Raw genomic sequence first — 18,757 nt, 5'->3', positions numbered from 1 at the left:
TAATAACTAATTCAGAGTTTTTCGATAGGGTATTTGCATTTTTCTCCTTGCCATCATTATATATAGATATATGTATAAATGTGTCTGACTTCATGTAAATGATTTCGAATTTCATTCTTAATTTACACATTCATACCCATTTTGGAATTTTGTTTATTTGAATTTGGATTTGAATTTACCGCCATATCACTACTATCGGTGTCATCACATCATAGACATCTACATCCACTGTCAAATAAAGACAGTTTCAGTAATAAAAGAAATCCAAGTACTCATACACCATTTTGTAGTATTCGGAATAAAGCTTTCGTTGCAATGTCGAAAGCAAAGGTATCTGCAGAATGGAAAAAACGGGTAAAATCGGAATACATGCGTTTGAGACAAATGAAACGCTATAAAAGGGCAGACGAGGTAAAAATTGCTTGGAATCAAAACCGTAAGATTATGTCCGGTTAGTATCTTCTTTATTTCTCACTATCGTTAAAGCAAATCTTGTTTTGAATTTTTACTACTTCTTAGATCTTTTAATAGTTGAACAAAAACGATGGGCAGACGGGAAAGCAATGTGGCTTGCAATGCAAGATATACCACCACATGTATCCTGTATGAAAAAGGCAGAAGTAACCAGTTCTGACAATGATGTACAATCATGTCCTGTTAAGATCATTAATGCAGTCACTCCTATACCAACCATGTATACATGGGCTCCAATACAACAGAATTTTATGGTTGAAGATGAAACAGTGTTGCATAACATACCTTATATGGGGGATGAAATATTAGACCAAGATGGTACATTTATCGAAGAGTTAATAAAAAATTATGATGGAAAAGTATGTGCGATATAATGAGAATAAAAGCTATCTTTGTTAAAATGAAATAATGATTTATCATTATGGAAAGTAAGTTTAATCGATTGATTCTAGGTACATGGAGACAGAGAATCGGGCTTCATGGATGATTCAATTTTTGTGGATTTAGTAAATGCTTTAATACAGTATGAAAAAGAGGACAGGGATAGAGAACAAGTAAAGAAAGGAAAAGAAAAAGAAGATGATAAAGATAAAGATAAGAAGGATATTCTTATCAAAACAGAAATTAAAGCAGAAAAATTGTTGGAAGAAGTTAAAACTGATAAAAATCCATTTCCATCTATGCATATATTTAATGTAAGTGGTATATATAGAAACTAATTTTACCTTATTATTTATAACATTTATAGTATCATTATATTAATTCTATAGGCAATATCTAGTATGTTCCCTGACAAAGGTAGGCCAGAAGAATTAAAAGAAAAATATATAGAATTAACGGAGAGATCGGATCCCAATATCTTACCTCCAGAATGTACACCGAATATTGATGGAGTGAATGCAAAGAGTGTACCTAGAGAACAAACAATGCATTCCTTCCATACGTTATTTTGTAGAAGATGCTTCAAATACGACTGTTTCCTCCATCGTGAGTATAAAAATAAGACATAAATGTTTCACTCTTCTTAAATTGATTATATCATTTAATTATAAAGATCAGTATTGAGATACAACCTAATGGCTATACACCATGCTGTATCCCTGCCTTAAATTGATCATCTGTTAATTACAATCATTTATGATTCCTGATTTATTGTAGCAGCCAGGGGAGCGTCGCCGTCAGGTAAAGAACAACACTGCATACAAACGATCATATTTGAACAAACGCTTCTTTCTCTTTTTACTTTTATCTTCTCTTTCTTTCTCCCATTTCTTTCTTCTTCGTTCTTTATTCGGTTTATTTTTTTCGTTTAGCATGGAGAAGCCATCAAGGATACATCTGCAATCATATTTCGTTGGTCGTTCAACGCTGTGAACACATACTAAATTCTACATCGTCTGTGATACTTTCCTTTAGAAATAGCTTCACACTGAATTTACATTGTTACTTATAGGACTTCAAGTCTGTCATCCAGGACCAAATTTGCAAAAACGAAAGGGACCTGATTTAAAACCTTTTTCTGAACCTTGTGGAACAGAATGTTACATGCATTTGGTAAAAACAAGAATGACAATAACAGTAACAAGAAAAGCAGGCAACTAAAACGCGAATTTTGTTTCATAGGAAGGCATGAAAGAAAAACTTGCTGCACAAGCGGCAGATATAAAAGACGAGGAAAGCGATGAGAAACGCGGTGGACCCAGAAAGGTACGGAAACAAGCAAGCGTAGATTCCGGAAACGAAGCGAGTAGTGAAGATAGCAATGATAGCAATAAGTATAGTCAAGCAGGTGGTTGTCAAGGTAATATACAGAATAACTGATTTTTTCTAAATAAGTTACATAGTATCTACATTGATTCATATGTTGTTATCGTATCGCTGCTATAGATTTTAAACAAAACGTTAATAAAGAAACAAAATCCGAAGAATTGATGGAAGATCAAGCTCAACCGGAAAATCAAACTCCATTTACTCTTCTGGGTCTCGATAAACGAATAAAGACAGAAAGCGAACCTTCGTGGACAGGTTCAGAACAAAGTTTATTTCGAGCTCTTCATAAAGCTTTCCCTGGTAATCCGTGCGCATTAGCACAAATAATGCTGACTAAAACATGTCAGGAAGTGTATCAGTTCGCACAGAAAGAAGCGTCAGATATTCCAGCAGTCGAAAATTTGAAGGACTTTACGCCACCACGAAAGAAAAAAAAGAAACACCGTCTTTGGTCAATGCATTGTAGAAAAATACAGCTAAAAAAGGATTCTGGTGAATATTCTAAAATAAATAATATTACTTTCTATAAATTCATAATTTACGTTATATTCTTGCTTTCAAGGTGCCAATCATGTTCATAATTTTGCTCCATGTGATCACCCGGGAAGACAGTGCGATAACTCGTGTCCATGTATACAAGCTCAGAATTTCTGCGAGAAGTTTTGCCAATGCAGTAGCGAATGTCAGAATCGTTTCCCAGGATGTAGATGTAAAGCTCAATGTAATACAAAACAGTGCCCCTGTTACCTAGCCGTTAGGGAATGTGACCCAGATCTATGCCAAACATGCGGTGCAGATCAGTTTCATATCACTAAAATATCGTGCAAAAACGTTAGCGTTCAACGCGGTCTCCGTATGTATATACATCTTTATATTTTTGAAATCATAACATTAACTTTCACTTCATATAAAACATAATGTAATTTCAGACAAACATCTTTTAATGGCACCATCTGATGTGGCTGGCTGGGGAATATTTCTTAAGGAATCTGCGGCAAAGAATGAATTTATATCGGAATATTGTGGTGAAATTATAAGTCAAGATGAAGCTGACAGACGAGGCAAAGTGTATGATAAGTACATGTGTAGTTTCCTCTTTAACCTTAATAACGGTAAGAAAAATAGTAACAAATCTTAAAATTTCCTACCAATGTTTGAAAAACAATCAAATTTCTATTAATTTTGCCGTTTTAACATTTAGACTTTGTCGTGGATGCCACTCGAAAGGGCAATAAAATAAGATTCGCGAATCATTCAATAAATCCTAATTGCTATGCAAAAGTAATGATGGTAAATGGCGACCATAGGATAGGTATTTTTGCAAAAAGAGCTATTCAACCTGGCGAGGAATTATTTTTTGATTACAGGTAAAATTGCTAACATTATTATGTATCACATTATTTTCGCATTATATTTATATATTTCTTCTTCTACAGATATGGACCAACAGAGCAATTAAAATTCGTGGGCATTGAACGTGAAATGGAATTTTTATAATGTAAAATAAAGTTCATTAGACAGTAACATATTTGATAAAGATTGAAGAGAGATAAAGAAAAAGAAAGAAATAATAATACAGTTTTTGTTACAAAACAAATGAAAGCAAAAAAGAGAGAAATATAATCAATAAATTATACATGTATTTTGGAAAATATCGATTTAATGTCTATAATATTGTTCATAGTCCTTTATCATCTAATTTAGTTTTATATCTAAATCGAAAGTGATTAAATTAAATATTACTTTTTCGTTTCACAAACAAAGATTAATAGTAATAAAGAAAGTTATAGTATGTACAAATACTTAATATAAATCTGACTAAATAAACGATGTTAATTTAAAACAATATATAATGGAAAAGCTCTGTGATAAACTTGTTTGATAAACAATTGAGCTATTAATAGCGATCTTCGTATTTTCAAGATAGTAATCGCTATGAATAGTTTGTATACATATCTGTCAGAATATCATTGTAATCATTAAATCTTGTACTTACAACAAAATGTCGTTCCAGAATGAATTATAATTGAATTTCATTAACATAATTAAACATGCTAATGTTAAAAATGTTGCTTGTATCGATCGGATAATCTGTTTATTACTTTTGTTTCTCTTTCTCTCTTTCCTTCTTCCGCTTGTTCTTCTCCTTCTTCCTACTTCTCCTTCTCCCCACCATCGCGGTAAGGGATCCAAAAGTGCAAGAACTACGAATAGGTTGCAGTGTATAATAGTTATATTTTTTCCTTGTGATCCACTTACACTTTAACATTTTCTGATCATACAATTATCGGAGCAACGCTCAAAAATTGTTTTGTGTGATTGATCGATTAAAAATTGAAAGAAGTGGGAAATATTGAATATTCAATGACTGAGAAAATTAAGCAGTCGAAAGAATTAAAACACGAAACAGAAACGGAGTATTTTACCAGTGTTATGCCAGCAGAAGGTAATGATCTAAGCTTACATGATGTCATGTTCAATAGAGGCGAATACAAGTAGGAAACTAGATACATATACAAATAGTTCTTTACTGAGATAAAAATGTGCATGTACTGACATTAATAATGTTCATCCTATCAATCTACATTCATATATTCATAAAAATAAAGTAGAATAAAAGAAACCGAGCTTGTTAATGCATCATAAAACAATAGAAAAAGATTTGCGATTTAAGATAGATATATATTTTGCTCGAACTGTACGTGAACTATACTTTTAATAACATTTATTGTTGAGCTATTCGCGAACATGATTCTTTGCGAGGGTAACATTACGCATGACTAACAATAAAGAAAAAAGTCAACTAAATTTCCGTTGAGTTACATAGATCGGAAATAGCTCGTACTGGCAATCAGCCAACTCTTAAAGCTAGAAGCACATTGAGAGAAAGAACCGTGAATTCGTTAGATGTTCTGTTTTTCCTTCTTATTGAGTAATTTTTGTCGATTTGGTTTGTTTCAAATGAAACAGACAATTAAAAATTGTAAGATCGTAAAAAATGTAATGGGGAGGGGGATTAGATATCTTACACCTCTTACATCGCTTAGCAGTGCGTACTTGCATATATACATACCACTTGCTTGCATTATGTATGTATTATACCTATGTATACATTATATATGTTCGTACGTGCATGCAATACTATATACACACATGCGATACTATTGCTCTCGATTCTCGATGCTTATAGAGATGCTTTTAATGCGAGTTAGAGGTTTTTCAATTGTCTAACTTTCTTGGATATTACTATTTCTCAACCTTAGTAGTAATAGTAGTTAATATATGCAATATATGGACATATTATAGAAAAATCAGAGAAACATGTGGCAAAAGAAGCCGACATTGAGGATTTAAAACAACTGCGAAGCAAATACGAGGGGAAATTAACAGCCTCCCTCTATGCTGGCACTCTCCTCGTTGCTGTCGTTGCCTTGATTCCCGCACTAGGAATTCTCTGCGTTCCTAACTATCAGGTAAATTTAATGCGTCCCTACGAAACATTAAAATAGCGCTAAACCATTAGTTTCGTAACTCCACTGAGTACTCTTTTTATCGCTCATAAACTATTTAGCGTAACAAAGGGAAATAAATATGTATACACGAGTACATACGTAAAATACATAGTTATTGTATATTTAGTCTACAATACTTGGTTTCGTTACTATATACCCACAAGTAATCGTATGTATACATATTATGTATCCAAAGTCTAAAATAGAAAGAAAAAACTTAAAATTATTCTTAGCCCACTCGTTTCGTTTTGTTACAGGATTTAACTGAAGCGACTGTCCCTATATCGACTTTGGCGATATTATTATTCTCTTCATTAAGTTTACTACTAATAACGCAACTACCGTCCACGTTAGCATCCGCTAAAGCTAGACTTCTCATTGGCTTTATTGCGTCTGCTACTTTAGGTGTTGGAATTATAATCGTGCGTGCTTCGGTACCCTTGTTTATCGCAGTTCACGCAATGATCGCTGTACTACCGAGAGATAGTCGACAAACACCAACGATTCTTGCAATTACGCTAATTGTTGTTCATTTAGGCATGCGATTCGTATTTCTCGATCACTCGAGCTACTATCAAATAGTCGAGGTATGGCGGTATACCTGTTTGCCTGTTTAAACTAGCATATCCTCTACTACTACTACTTTATTTCTTGTATCTTCATTTACTTTGTTTTCATATTCGGGTTTACTTATTTGATCATTCTCCTTGCCATTTAATTTAGACATGCAGCGAGATCGTCTTTCTGTTTGCCGCAGTTTTGTCGGGTTCGTATTATAGCATCCTAACTACAAAAGCACACAATAGAACGTTTTCTAGAACAAAAACAGTCATCGAATCCAGAATAAAGTTAGAATGTGAAAGAGAACAACAAGAACAGTTATTGTTGAGTGTTATTCCGGCTTATATTGCAGCTGAGGTAAGCTTTGTATTTTCCTCTGATAAAACATTACCATTGTTGATTGCCCGTTCAAGTATATTGGACATAAATAAATAAAATTAAATTGAGACAAATAAATTTATTAAATTTGTTAAATAAAATTGAGACAGGTGAAAAGAAGCATTATGTTGAAAATGGCGGATGCGTGTCAAGAGGCTCGTAAACATACGCAAACTAGATTCCATGAAATGTACGTGCAACGATATAACAATGTTAGGTAAGCTAAAGGATAGAACCAAATACTATTTTCATTAGTACTAGTATTAGTATTAGCCAAACGTAAAATAGGTAGGAAGAATAATGATATCTCTTTCAGTATTTTATATGCGGACATTGTTAATTTTACACCGCTCTCAGAACAATTGTCAGCCTCGAATTTGGTAAAGATATTGAACGAACTATTCGGAAGATTCGATCAAATCGCTCAGGTAAAGTCGCGATCATTTTTTATTGGATCGTCTCCTATTATTCAGTATCGCACAAAATGAGTCTGCTGCCTTACTGAAATATCGTAACTTAAATTCGCAACCTGATAATGTTTGAGTAAAAAAACACAAACTCTCATTTTTAGGAAAATCAATGCATGAGAATCAAAATCCTGGGTGACTGTTACTACTGCGTTTCAGGATTACCCATTTCTCGACCGAATCATGCGTATAATTGCGTGACTATGGGATTACAAATGATAGATGCTATCAGGTAGAAGAAAGGATAAGCTGGTCTTTCTCCGCAATGCTAGAATGATACAAATATGACCGATCGTTCCTCTTCTTAGATTCGTTCGCGAAGCAACGGGATTCAATGTGGATATGCGAATAGGAATACACACCGGAAACGTGCTATGCGGTGTACTTGGTTTACGAAAATGGCAATTTGACGTTTGGAGTGATGATGTTACACTGGCAAACCATATGGAGAGCGGTGGTTTACCGGGGTAATTTATTCTAGTTATCATATACTTCGCTTGTTGGAACGAGGGAAAATGCCTTTACTTTCGAATAGCTTTCCTTTTTTCAAGGAGAGTGCATATAACTAAAGCTACCCTGCTTCATCTTGGAAATCACTTCGAAGTGGAACCTGGCAATGGAGGCTCGCGAGAGAGCTATCTTGCGCAGCATAATATTGAAACTTTTTTGATAGTGCCACCAAAGGTGAGATCAAATCCTCTTCTTCTATCAGTATCATTATCAATAAACATTTTAATCACAAATTAGAATTTTCCATTGATATTCGTGATATAAAAATTAATGCTCTGTGCATAAGATTTAAATTAATTTCAATAAATTAAATTAAACTAAAAATTAAGGTAAAAATGTCGTGTATGTATCAAAATCGGTAAAACAATCGAGTATCGAGAAAAAATAATTATTCAATTACCATCGATTACTGTAGTAGAATATTTAATTACAATCTGATTGATTGATTTTATTTTAATAATGATATTTCGAACATTGGTTCGAGTTATTGAATTTGTTAACCAAATCTGATGCATAATGATTTATTTTGTATTATGATAGAAAGCCAACCAAGAAAATCACACGGATGATGAGCGCGAACGCAGTGCTGTCTCCATACCGTCCAGGTGAACACGGCACATCGTTCAGTTTCGATATTTCGGTCTATTCACGTATGGAAACTGTGTCAATGCTGTAACAATGCCACCTTCCCGCATTTAAATTTGGCTTTAAATGTAATTATAATTCTCTAACCCGAATGAAATTAGTGCACTGTCAATAGATAGCTAATGTCGTAACAGGATCGTTCAATTTTAGCTTTTAAAATGATAATCACATTCTTCTTCTTCATACCTTCTGTATTAACCACTAATGAGTAATGTTTAACTGAGTTCAACAGGCTAAGAAAGTATCATTTGTTTACGTCTTCTTTTGATATTTCGATAATTGTTACTCAAGAAAAAAAAAAAAAGAAAAAGAAACAGAGAAAGGAAAACGGAAGAAAAGAAGAAAACAACCTATAAATACACATTTAAAATAATTTTCATCTCTATATTTGAGCAGATCAAGACCAAGCAGTAAAATGACAAAATATGTTGAAAGTTGGGGTGCTGATAAACCTTTCGCCAACGTTGTAGAAGCTACGCTTGCTAAAAACATTGGCCTAACGGTAAGCAAATAACTGATTGTCATTCAATTTATTGTTTTTAATTAGTTAGTAATTAGTTAGTAATCTGAAGAAGGAAAATTAGTCCTTTCTTGTATTAATGCAATGATTAAATCAAGAATTTGAACTATAGGAATTAACGCATTATGTGTCTCTTTGTCTCTTATAGAGCATCGCTATGATTGAATCGAATCTTTTCGTAAATAGTAATTCTAATTGTTTTCTCGATATAAGGTGAGTTTATCTTTTTCTTTATTTTTCGTTTTTATAAATATCATGCATGATATTCATACATACATACATATATAGCATAAATTAAGCATCACTATATATATATACATATCCAATATTCAATATTCATATGCGTGTTCATCACAATAGAAAATGGTGTCAGAGCAACGAAGGCATGTCATCCTTCACTTATCGATTTTATGATCAAAACCAAGAACTTCAATATCGCCAACAGATTGATGAACAATATCCATGGTATCTCCTCGCTTCAACTATTATTTATGCTATGATCTTCGCCATTCAAATTATGTATTTACCGAGGTAAGCACCTATTAACCGACTAATTTATTATTCGATTTTCCTCGTATTGGTAAAAGAATATATATGATTAAAAAAATTCAAAAAACGCGCGACGTACTTGGAATGTTTGAGCTTGATTTAGGATGTATGTTGATTCATTGTTGTACAAAATGTTCACGGCAACCTTCCCATCTGACTTTGGCGCGTTTTATCCTAATAAAGGTGGGGCGATACTAGAATTGATGTGAAGTGCTCATTGTTTCTAAATTATTCTTCGGAATTTAAATACCGAGATAACACGTCTTCGGCTATTGAGCGTGAAAAAAAAATATAAATTTTGAAAAAATTAATACTTGTTACTCCTAATATGCTTTAATACTGCATCCAGACTGACAGATTGTTCACGAACAGCTGCATTTTTTTCGCCGATAGTGTGATCGTTCTAGCGAAAAACGAATCCTATTTGCTCAGGAGAGTACTCACTCGCGAATAATGGCTTATAACTGCTCTTAAGCAGCCTGAATACAACATCTCTATTTAAAAGTAGTCTTCCTTTGTGATCGTGTTATAAGCTTTGTCAAGGGAACTTGACACATTCTTTTGCTTGTTCCGTTCCGGGATGAAACAAATACATATATACAAGTCGACAATAAGTATCATAAAGGATGATTCTCCCATTAGTTGATTCAAGAGAAATGTCATCGATTATATACATACATCCTATATTGTAGCAATATCGCCGTAATAATTTAGACGATCGGAAATGTACGTATCTCCTCTATGTCATTGGCGATTACCGTACCAAAAACGACCATTTGTGTATATATCTGCAAAAGGGAAATAAGAGTATACTTACTGTGTATCGGGAAAATTTTCAGTTACTTTTCTCAAAAAACAAATCCTTATACAAAAAGACTTTATTCTTCGTTTTCAATTTATTTTTTCGCTATGAGTTTCGGCAATTGTATCACGATTCCGGACACGCCCTGTATAGATCGTTACACATAGATATTTTTATTACAGGAGCATCACAGTTTACAGTTGTTTTCTACCTGTTTTATCATGTTTATCCATTTTTTCCATATTATGTTGGTCAAATATTAAAACCAAAATCGATGGTAACAATATACGAAGTTGGTTATCTTTGAACAGGGAAGTCAGAATAACAGTATACTTAATTACGGTCATTTTAACGATCACGTCATGCGTTCTTAGTATATTGTTGAACGATATCGAACAGGCAAACAAATACGATGTCATCGTACCAGTACGTATCAATATTTATACATAAATATGTACATGAAAAAAGTTAACTTTAACATTCTTTTTTACGACTAGACTAACTAGGTGTATTAACTTCCCATTGTAATAGTTCTTGATTAAATAACATCAAAATTCGAGATTATGTAATACTAACTGTGTATACAGATACAGTACAAAAAAGCGTTATTTTATTCAGGAAGGGTATTTTCTTCTTCCTTTTTCAGTTATATATATATACTGCGGTGATGTCCTTAATCGTAGGTTGGACACATTTACGTGTTGATTTTTTGCTAAAATTCTGCACAATGTTTCTCTCTCTAACAACAATCGTATTTGTGTTTTCGCAAGCACCAATCGCACGATTGTATAATGCGATCGAGGCCGTCGAGTAAGTAGAAATAATTATACTATTCAAAAATTATATAAAAAATATTGAAATCTCAATGTCGGTGTTTATTTATTTATATGTATACATATGTGTATGTATACAACAAATTGTAATGTTTATACCTATATACATGACTTATTTCGCAGACATTATCGCATTCATTATTTATTCACAATTTGTTATTTACTTGCACTTGTATGCCTCGTGCTGCACATTTTGGATAGACAAATTGAATATACTTCGAGAACTGATTTTCTATGGCAAAATAAACTGAAAATAGAACAGGATGAGGTAGAAACTATGAGAGGTATTAACAAGATTCTCCTCGAAAACATACTGCCTGCTCATGTAGCAGAGCATTTTTTAACGAACGTCAGAGCAACTCAGGTGAACATTTAACATCTCGCTACTTAAACAGCAACAGTAGTAAACGAGTAAAAATGTTTCTCAAGCTTAGAAATTCTCCCATAGGATCTTTATCATGAAAGATACAGCAGTATTGCCGTAATGTTTGCATCCATTCCAAATTATAAGGAATTCTATGATGAAACCGACATAAATAAACAAGGATTGGAATGTCTGAGGCTTCTAAATGAAATTATATGTGATTTTGACAAATTGTTGCTTAAACCAAAATTTTCTGGAATCGAAAAAATTAAAACTATCGGTAGCACTTATATGTTGGCTTCTGGTCTTAGTCCAGGGAAAGAAGATATTGATGAAAAGGTAAAAATGCAAATCGATCATATGTGTTACAGATATACATATTGTTCAACCGTTTCGCGGGGAGACGCGTTCATGGTGTAACGTGCCAACGAGAGTCGTAAATTATCGTTACGATACGATAATCGACGCCACGAATCAGCTGAAACGGTATTTCAGTTAAGATAATAGGGGTGGTTGAAATGATTATAACACTGAGATAACAGACTCAATACACACTTTTATTTCTAACAACTTCTTAGAGTGCGATTGATGCGTAGAGAAGTACTTTTCACGAAAATAACAATTTATGATGCCGACTGATTGAAAATGTATTAACCAACTCGCAACAACTGACTGTTAATCGACTTTCTCCCTCAAACATCCCTTTGTCATCTTTGCCTTCTTCCGAGTAACTATTTGACTGAAAGATCGAAGGCATTTTGATGGGCCTATTGAAGTGTCCCGAACCTTTCGACCTGTCGGCACTTACGCTTTATCGCAATACTGTATATATTTCGTCGGGTCTTTCTGAAACAATCTTTCCGCGATACTATAATAAAGAGCTAAGAAATCGCTGAAAAGAGAATCGTTGTGCCAGGTTCGGCGTTGATGTTAGTTTTTTAGGAAGATGACGGTTCCTTAGGATTATTGCGAGTCCGAATAAGTATGGTGGCTATCTTGATCGAGGATTATGGTTTATGGTAGGTCCCGGGACGTAAAACGTATACTTGGGTACCTGTGTACATCCCGTCGATACATTATAAGTGTACTTACACTATGAATGTACATTTACTTTTCATTTTGACGTTACAGTGGTACAATACGAACGGTATTTTTCGAAATTTCAATTAAACAATTACACAAAATTAGACATTTTTTACTTTCAGGAACTTTCAAAACAAGATCATAATATAATCATTCTCGTTGAATTTGCTCTTGCTTTGATGACAATCCTCGATCAAATCAACAAGGAATCTTTTCAAAGATTTAAATTAAGAATGGGTAAGTTTCCTTTAAAAATATAAGTACGAACCTATATTGTGTGTATGTAACGTTAATCTGCCAGAAGTATACAAAAAGAAGAGATTTAATAAATAATTTATTGTAAAATAAACAAGAAAATATTGTAGAAATCACTGGTTGCTGATCTTTATGGATTTATTTATTATGATTTAAACAAAAACGATGGTTATTTAACGTGAACTTAATGCAGTAATGTGATATAACTAAGACAGTTAAATTGATAATTCGCAACTCAACTCACAACTTGCTTTATATACCACAGTTTTGGTATTCCTAGCACGCACGTGTGTTCCATAGACGTGGATAACCTTTTAATTACCCAATATCATAAAGGAGCACGGGTATATGGCCCATCGGGATTCCCATTGTTCCGGGCCAGTCAACACTTTTATTGTTTTCTACCTGTAGTTCATCGGAATTTTCCCCAGAGTTTTTCTCCGATACTACAATATAATAGAGGGGGAAGACGACATTTAATAAATACAAAAATATATTACATTTTTCAAAAAGTTTACCTCAAGAGAGAAAGGAGGAAAAAACTTATTATTAAGGAAGAAAAAACTATTAGTATACATGTATAATCTAGTTGGTTTTATAACAAAATTTCTTTCGTTATAGGTTTAAATCATGGACCTGTGATAGCAGGAGTGATCGGAGCACAAAAACCTCAATACGATATTTGGGGAAATACCGTAAACGTAGCATCAAGAATGGATAGTTGCGGAGAAATGGGAAAACTTCAAGTTACTGAAGATACAGCCAAGATTCTAATCGCTGCTGGTTATGAATTGACGTGTCGAGGCCCTACTTATGTCAAAGGAAAAGGAACTTTAATAACATATTTCGTAAAAACACCATTCGACGACAAAGAAGAAACTTAATTTAGGAATGTTTGACTTAGGTCAGACAAAATCTAAAGATGCAAATGAAACGGAAAATGCAATGAAAGAAAAGAGATAGAGGAACAGTCACTTTGTTCGTTCTAAAAGCCGAAACAAAAAAGTAAGAGTATAACCTGAGTTTATACTTGTTACTTAGTAATGTCATTAGTGAATAAATTATGAATACACATGATAAAATTATGAATTATTTAATGTTATACTGTTATATAAACAAACAATTATATGTTTATATATATTCACACATAAGCAAATACATATTATGTATATATAATTGAAGTGTTAATCAAAATCGATAGGATCAGAAAAAAAGAAAAAAAGAAAGGAAAGAAAGAAGTAAACGATTTTGTTCATTAATTTTTTAAGGACAGATTATGCGTAACAGTGTCCTTGATTTCGCAAACACCATTCAGGTTGTAAGGTCTCAGCAGAGATTCCTCTTTTTATGAATCGTTCTCGATGTCTCAGCATTCTATATTCAGCATGAATCCAAGTTGAATTGGGCTCTGCCCACAATCTCTCAGCAAATGCTGCGGACCTAGGCCAAATTTTCGTATCAGTTGACGCACTATCGGCTTGTTCCGTCCAAAGAGCTGTTTCACCTCCTGTTACAACACAAAGATATGCCTATATTATATATGTATATAATTGTTGTGTGACATCACTATGGCTAAATTTTTCTCTTTAATAAGCCGCTTACTTCTTAAATGTACAAAAGAAGCCCAATCGGACATTGTAGGTATAACAATATAATCTTTGCATTTCAAAGTAAAAAGAAATATTTACCTAATATAAGATGTTTTTTATTCTCGAGATGTTGCAATTTGATCATTTTCAGAGGAGAGTTGTCATAAACGATCTGCCATCCTTTGTAAGGAGAACACCAATTATTACCCTCGCCTACCCAAGCTGAGAAACTAAAAGAAAAAACATAAGCAAAATAGAAAGTGGAGGATGCAAAAATCTAATATTAAATTGTTAATTACGAGTATATTAATAATTTATAATACTACTAATAATATAATAACTTGAAAATACTTATTTACCTACCCACAATCTAGATAGAGAGCGTCATAATTAGAAATAATTAATTTAAAATTATTTCGTAACAATCTACCAATACTAAGATCATCTTTGGTTGTCCATACTTGAATGATATACTTCTTAGGATCCAAATATTTAATATTTTGTTCGTTGGTTAAGCCACTAGTCCACAAAATGATAGGTATCTCCTTTCCATCGTTAGCGATTTTCAGCTTGTCCATTGCCTTTTTTTGAAAATAATCCCAAAGCATGTAAAAACTTGATTCTGATAGATCCCAATTTTTTACAGTTTGCATCCAATTTGTAATAACGGCTGAAGAATTCCAACAGTTTATATTCACTTCATCTCCACCCATATGAAACAGGTCTGGTTGAAAATCCCGTATCATGTCTTTATATATTCCTTCGAGAATTTCGTATACTTTCTCATTAATCGGATTCAATTGACCGCAAGGTGGCTCAACGCAGTAATTTCTCCAGGATTCTGCTTTGAAACAAACAACTGTATCATTTCCAATCTGAAAGCGATAGAATCATCAGAATTTCATTTGCTTTTCATTCTTCATCTGCTTCTTGTTCTTTTATTTTAACTTCTGCTTTCAATTCCCTTTTTTTCGTTAAAGCGCATAAAATAAAAGATAGTAAAGAAATTCAATTACCCATTGCCACCCTTCTCCCACGTGGGCGGGAGCATCAAATTCCGGTAATACTCTAACACCGCGAATAAGGCCGTATTCAACAATTTCCTTCACATCTTCTTGATTGTAAATCTTGTCAGCTGCATAGGAGCCAAATTTTGAAAATTCCGGCCATGTTTTGCTAACATAGGGAAAACTTTGAGAATCGATAATGTGCCAATGCAACGTATTTAATTTGGACATGCCCATGCCGTCGATCGTTCGCAATATCGTTGCCTTGTCAATGAAATTTCGGCTAGTATCCAATAATACGCCACGGTAAGGATACACAGGGCCATCAACAATCACCATTTCATTCGGAATTTGAATCTGATTCCGTAAATCGTCGAAAACGATCAACTGACTCAATGTTTCCAGACCATGTCGTACACCGAAATATGATTTCGCTATAATCGTCACTTCCAATAGCTATATATTATAAAATAAGAAAAAGAAAGAAACAAGAGTAATTATATGTTTTATATTACATATATATTTGAGTATTTATTTAGGAGGATATATAAATTATTTTGTTAAGTATAAAATTATGTTAATAATTCAAGTTCGTCGACAAACAAAATCGAAAACCTGTTCCGAAGTACCGGACTATATTCGCGTATAAAACCATAAATATGTATTAGTAATATGTTATGGAAATAACGTTCTCGATACGATCTTTCCTTCTCTGATTATCTCGCCTCATCTCTCTCCTACTATATTACAATTAATCTTTAGTGTTTTTTTAAATTCCTCTTTCTCTTTCTGTTATTAATTACGAACGCATGAAATATATATAAATTATACTGAACGACAAACAAAGCTTTTTGTGAAAGGATTACCACGCGCTCACCGTTTTATCCGTTTGTGTTACAGTTAAATTGTAGCTTTCGTCCGTGTTCAAGGTCAATTTAATATTGTTATCTTCGAGGTAACCTTTACATTGAATAAGCATGCCCACCCCGCCACCATTTGCTAATTTGCCGCCAATGTTCTTTACGATATTTCTTAATAAAAGTATATTCCTTTCAAGAAGATATTCAATTTGTGTCCCAGTTTGTACATCGCCTAATAAAATCTTATCTGGATTAAGCTGAACCATATTCTTGCTCAAAGACAGGTGACCAGTTGGTTTTGGCCACAGAGAACTGGATGCACCACAAAACAGTTCGCATACTTCCAACGAAATGGGTTCAGTTACATCCTTTGTGATTAACTCCTTCTTACAGAGACCACCCTCGCACTTATAATGCCATAGTGAACTGTGATCAAAATTAATCGATTTCTTCTTTTCTCCTTCTTCACGGATATATAACTTTAACATTTTTCTTTTCAGATAAAAAAAGATCAGAATACTATTTCTGCCATTAACTGATAAACCAAATAGATAAAATAAAACATTTTTCTTTTCAGAAAAAATCAGAATACTGTTTCTGCCATTAACTGATAAACCAAATAAATAAAATAAAATAAAAATGAAGATATGTATTATATATCTATTCATGTGTAAAAATATACATGTATAACAAAGATTAACAATTATTATAACGTGAATTTATTAATAACTTTTAAACTATAATATTTAGAAAATTTACGATTTACGATTCGAGATAATAGTACATTTTTTTCGTGTTCAGTTTCATTTAATTTTCTGTTTAATATCACCTATGATGTAGATGAATAAGGTGCCACGTACGCGTAAGTATCTACCTGCTGCTTTCACTATACAAGTTAAAATGGAACAAATCTCTCTTTCTCTTACCGTCTGTTTGTCAATTTTCAAGGAAAACTGTTTGCATTGAATTATAATCGTTCAAATTTAAAACGCTGATTCCACACGTCTCCTTATTTTATTTTTTTATAAATTGCTTAAAAATTATTTATAAATTTTATCTAAAAAATAGAAAGAATTACTTACCTATATTCTCCAATACTATCACTCGTGTTAACTCCAATAATAAAAACGATAAGTAACAAAGTGAGCATATTAATACTTCGCATGTTTCATCCGTGCATAGATACGTCTTTCGAATGACTGAATACTGCGGATATCTCTTCATTCGAATGATTTTATTCGCTTAGCGACATGGATCAAATCCATTTTGATTGGATAAAGAATCACGAAGTGGGGTAACGACATTACTGTTTAATAAATTTGAATTTTAACGAATTCGATGAAAAAAGAGTTTCGTTTTTATACCATTCAAGTTAATTGCTGATAATAAACGATTACTTTAAAATTATTACTTTACCATACACAATCTAAATGCCATAATTATATCGCAGTAATGTATGTTCATGGGACATGTTTCATAAAAATAAAATCTACTACAACATACGTATTTTTTTTTAATAAATATTTATTATATATGTAATTAGGATATGGTAAAAAATTAACAAAAAAGCATTATGTTGTTTGGTTTACTTTCTGTTCATTCATCACCACGTATAGCTCTATATTTAGCCAACTCATGTGGGAAAACTCTAGTTAGCTCTACAAGCATGTTTGCTTTAAATTTCCTATAAGCGTCGATTTTTCCTTTCACTTGTTCATTTTTAGTTAATGCCTTTTCTATACAATCCTTAGTATATAATTGTGGATTTCTGCCTTGGTCAATGTAACTAAAACCATGTAGATATGATAAATTGCAGATATGAATTCTTTGTTATAAGAATCAACAACATAGCCCGCTGATTTTGACATACTTACTCGAAAACCTCCAAAGGTACATGAACATCTTGAACTTGAGACTTAAGTTTGTCTATTTCTTGTAACCCGTTTACTAAACCTTGACTAAAACATAAAAATATGAACATAAAAAATTCATATATTATAACATATATAAAAACAATAGCCAATAATGTTAAATCCTTAAACATTCTTAACCATACTTTATGATATCTAAATTTCTCCTAGGTTATTAATCATTATTAATCTCAATGGAATATTCTGTTACAAGTAATAATAATTCTAAATCACGGTTATAATTTATCTTTTCCCTGATAGACACGTGGATAAAAATTTTATGAAATATTTATTTGGTTGATTCAACAATAATATTAAATATGTACGTAATGAAATGAATTGTATCATATATACACAACTCACATTTTTTGATTCAGTACATTTTGTCCTTGCGGTTGGAAATCACTCACTATAATACGTATTTGCCTAACATTCTCAATAAAAAGCTCCAACTGTGTTTCTAAATTTTCTAACGTAGACGCCATGTTTCGTATTTGATAGTATATATACAATTAGTACCTAGCTCCTATTCCACGGTCGCATGCACTGGCATAGGTCCGAAAACTTCCGTAGTGGGGATAAGCTTCTTAACATCGGGAGATGTGTGTTTCGTTGAGTTTTACCACTGAAGGTAAAGAATATAAACTAAATTACTTTTCATAATTTCT

At 32.8% G+C, this 18,757-nt stretch overlaps 4 protein-coding genes and 1 long non-coding RNA gene across 10 annotated transcripts; 2 read left to right on the top strand and 3 right to left on the bottom strand.

Annotated features, from left to right (window-relative positions):
• The first annotated feature begins 234 nt into the window (after positions 1-234).
• On the top strand, positions 235-4,690 carry E(z) (histone-lysine N-methyltransferase E(z)). 4 transcript variants are annotated; one of them, XM_069120043.1, is made up of 12 exons: positions 235-451; positions 532-833; positions 927-1,169; positions 1,245-1,461; positions 1,633-1,656; positions 1,928-2,028; positions 2,098-2,275; positions 2,362-2,736; positions 2,807-3,097; positions 3,174-3,356; positions 3,446-3,611; positions 3,681-4,690. In XM_069120043.1, exons 1-12 carry the CDS (start codon positions 316-318, stop codon positions 3,739-3,741), a joined length of 2,277 nt encoding a protein of 758 aa, XP_068976144.1. In that variant the 5' UTR covers positions 235-315; the 3' UTR covers positions 3,742-4,690. The 4 variants fall into 4 exon arrangements, with proteins under 4 accessions (XP_068976144.1, XP_068976143.1, XP_068976142.1 ...); XM_069120042.1 differs by having other exon boundaries at positions 520-833; positions 1,636-1,656; XM_069120041.1 differs by having other exon boundaries at positions 520-833.
• On the bottom strand, positions 1,758-4,381 carry LOC138183328 (uncharacterized). The gene is made up of 2 exons (XR_011174034.1): positions 4,241-4,381; positions 1,758-1,812 (listed from the first exon to the last, which is right to left on the bottom strand). It is a non-coding gene; the product is annotated as an uncharacterized LOC138183328 (long non-coding RNA).
• Positions 4,550-13,807, top strand: Adcy2 (adenylate cyclase type 2 Ac76E). 2 transcript variants are annotated; one of them, XM_069120040.1, is made up of 19 exons: positions 4,550-4,690; positions 5,551-5,717; positions 6,014-6,343; positions 6,480-6,674; positions 6,806-6,912; positions 7,012-7,123; positions 7,267-7,394; positions 7,471-7,629; positions 7,714-7,846; positions 8,213-8,277; positions 8,714-8,819; positions 8,986-9,050; positions 9,198-9,368; positions 10,371-10,614; positions 10,835-10,998; positions 11,145-11,385; positions 11,470-11,724; positions 12,591-12,705; positions 13,345-13,807. In XM_069120040.1, the coding sequence occupies exons 1-19, from the start codon at positions 4,609-4,611 to the stop codon at positions 13,605-13,607; spliced, it is 3,102 nt and encodes a 1,033-aa protein (XP_068976141.1). In that variant the 5' UTR covers positions 4,550-4,608; the 3' UTR covers positions 13,608-13,807. The 2 variants fall into 2 exon arrangements, with proteins under 2 accessions (XP_068976141.1, XP_068976140.1); XM_069120039.1 differs by lacking the exon at positions 13,345-13,807 and adding an exon at positions 13,024-13,338.
• Positions 13,801-17,546, bottom strand: Hexo1 (beta-hexosaminidase 1). 2 transcript variants are annotated; one of them, XM_069120046.1, is made up of 7 exons: positions 17,262-17,389; positions 17,054-17,187; positions 16,197-16,605; positions 15,329-15,775; positions 14,676-15,187; positions 14,412-14,542; positions 13,801-14,230 (listed from the first exon to the last, which is right to left on the bottom strand). In XM_069120046.1, the coding sequence occupies exons 3-7, from the start codon at positions 16,443-16,445 to the stop codon at positions 13,998-14,000; spliced, it is 1,572 nt and encodes a 523-aa protein (XP_068976147.1). In that variant the 5' UTR covers positions 16,446-16,605; positions 17,054-17,187; positions 17,262-17,389; the 3' UTR covers positions 13,801-13,997. The 2 variants fall into 2 exon arrangements, with proteins under 2 accessions (XP_068976147.1, XP_068976146.1); XM_069120045.1 differs by lacking the exon at positions 17,054-17,187 and having other exon boundaries at positions 17,262-17,546.
• A 137-nt stretch (positions 17,547-17,683) lies between these two features.
• On the bottom strand, positions 17,684-18,634 carry MED10 (mediator complex subunit 10). The gene is made up of 3 exons (XM_069120054.1): positions 18,453-18,634; positions 18,054-18,137; positions 17,684-17,965 (listed from the first exon to the last, which is right to left on the bottom strand). Exons 1-3 carry the CDS (start codon positions 18,572-18,574, stop codon positions 17,776-17,778), a joined length of 396 nt encoding a protein of 131 aa, XP_068976155.1. The 5' UTR covers positions 18,575-18,634; the 3' UTR covers positions 17,684-17,775.
• Positions 18,635-18,757: the final 123 nt, after the last annotated feature.

The sequence above is a fragment of the Bombus flavifrons genome, chromosome 9 (genome assembly GCF_040668555.2).
Source record: "Bombus flavifrons isolate JBK064 chromosome 9, iyBomFlav1_principal, whole genome shotgun sequence".
Taxonomy (NCBI): domain Eukaryota; kingdom Metazoa; phylum Arthropoda; class Insecta; order Hymenoptera; family Apidae; genus Bombus; species Bombus flavifrons.
Note: the sequence above shows the minus strand (reverse complement) of the source record. Positions and strands in the feature narration are given on the sequence as shown.

Bases quoted from the DNA above. Each gene is read 5' to 3' on its own strand.
- MED10 (XM_069120054.1), bottom strand. From the start codon at position 18,574: ATGGCGTCTACGTTAGAAAATTTAGAAACACAGTTGGAGCTTTTTATT. The intron at 18,138-18,452 runs GTGAGTTGTGTA...TTTATGTTTTAG, and splicing joins AATGTACTGAATCAAAAAAT to TCAAGGTTTAGTAAACGGGT. The intron at 17,966-18,053 runs GTAAGTATGTCA...ACATGGTTTTAG, and splicing joins GTACCTTTGGAGGTTTTCGA to TTACATTGACCAAGGCAGAA.
- Hexo1 (XM_069120045.1), bottom strand. From the start codon at position 17,344: ATGCGAAGTATTAATATGCTCACTTTGTTACTTATCGTTTTTATTATT. The intron at 15,776-16,196 runs GTGAGCGCGTGG...TATAATATATAG, and splicing joins TAACACAAACGGATAAAACG to CTATTGGAAGTGACGATTAT. The intron at 14,543-14,675 runs GTAGGTAAATAA...TTTTTCTTTTAG, and splicing joins GCTCTCTATCTAGATTGTGG to TTTCTCAGCTTGGGTAGGCG.
- Adcy2 (XM_069120039.1), top strand. From the start codon at position 4,609: ATGACTGAGAAAATTAAGCAGTCGAAAGAATTAAAACACGAAACAGAA. The intron at 6,913-7,011 runs GTAAGCTAAAGG...TATCTCTTTCAG, and splicing joins CAACGATATAACAATGTTAG to TATTTTATATGCGGACATTG. The intron at 9,369-10,370 runs GTAAGCACCTAT...TTTTTATTACAG, and splicing joins CAAATTATGTATTTACCGAG to GAGCATCACAGTTTACAGTT.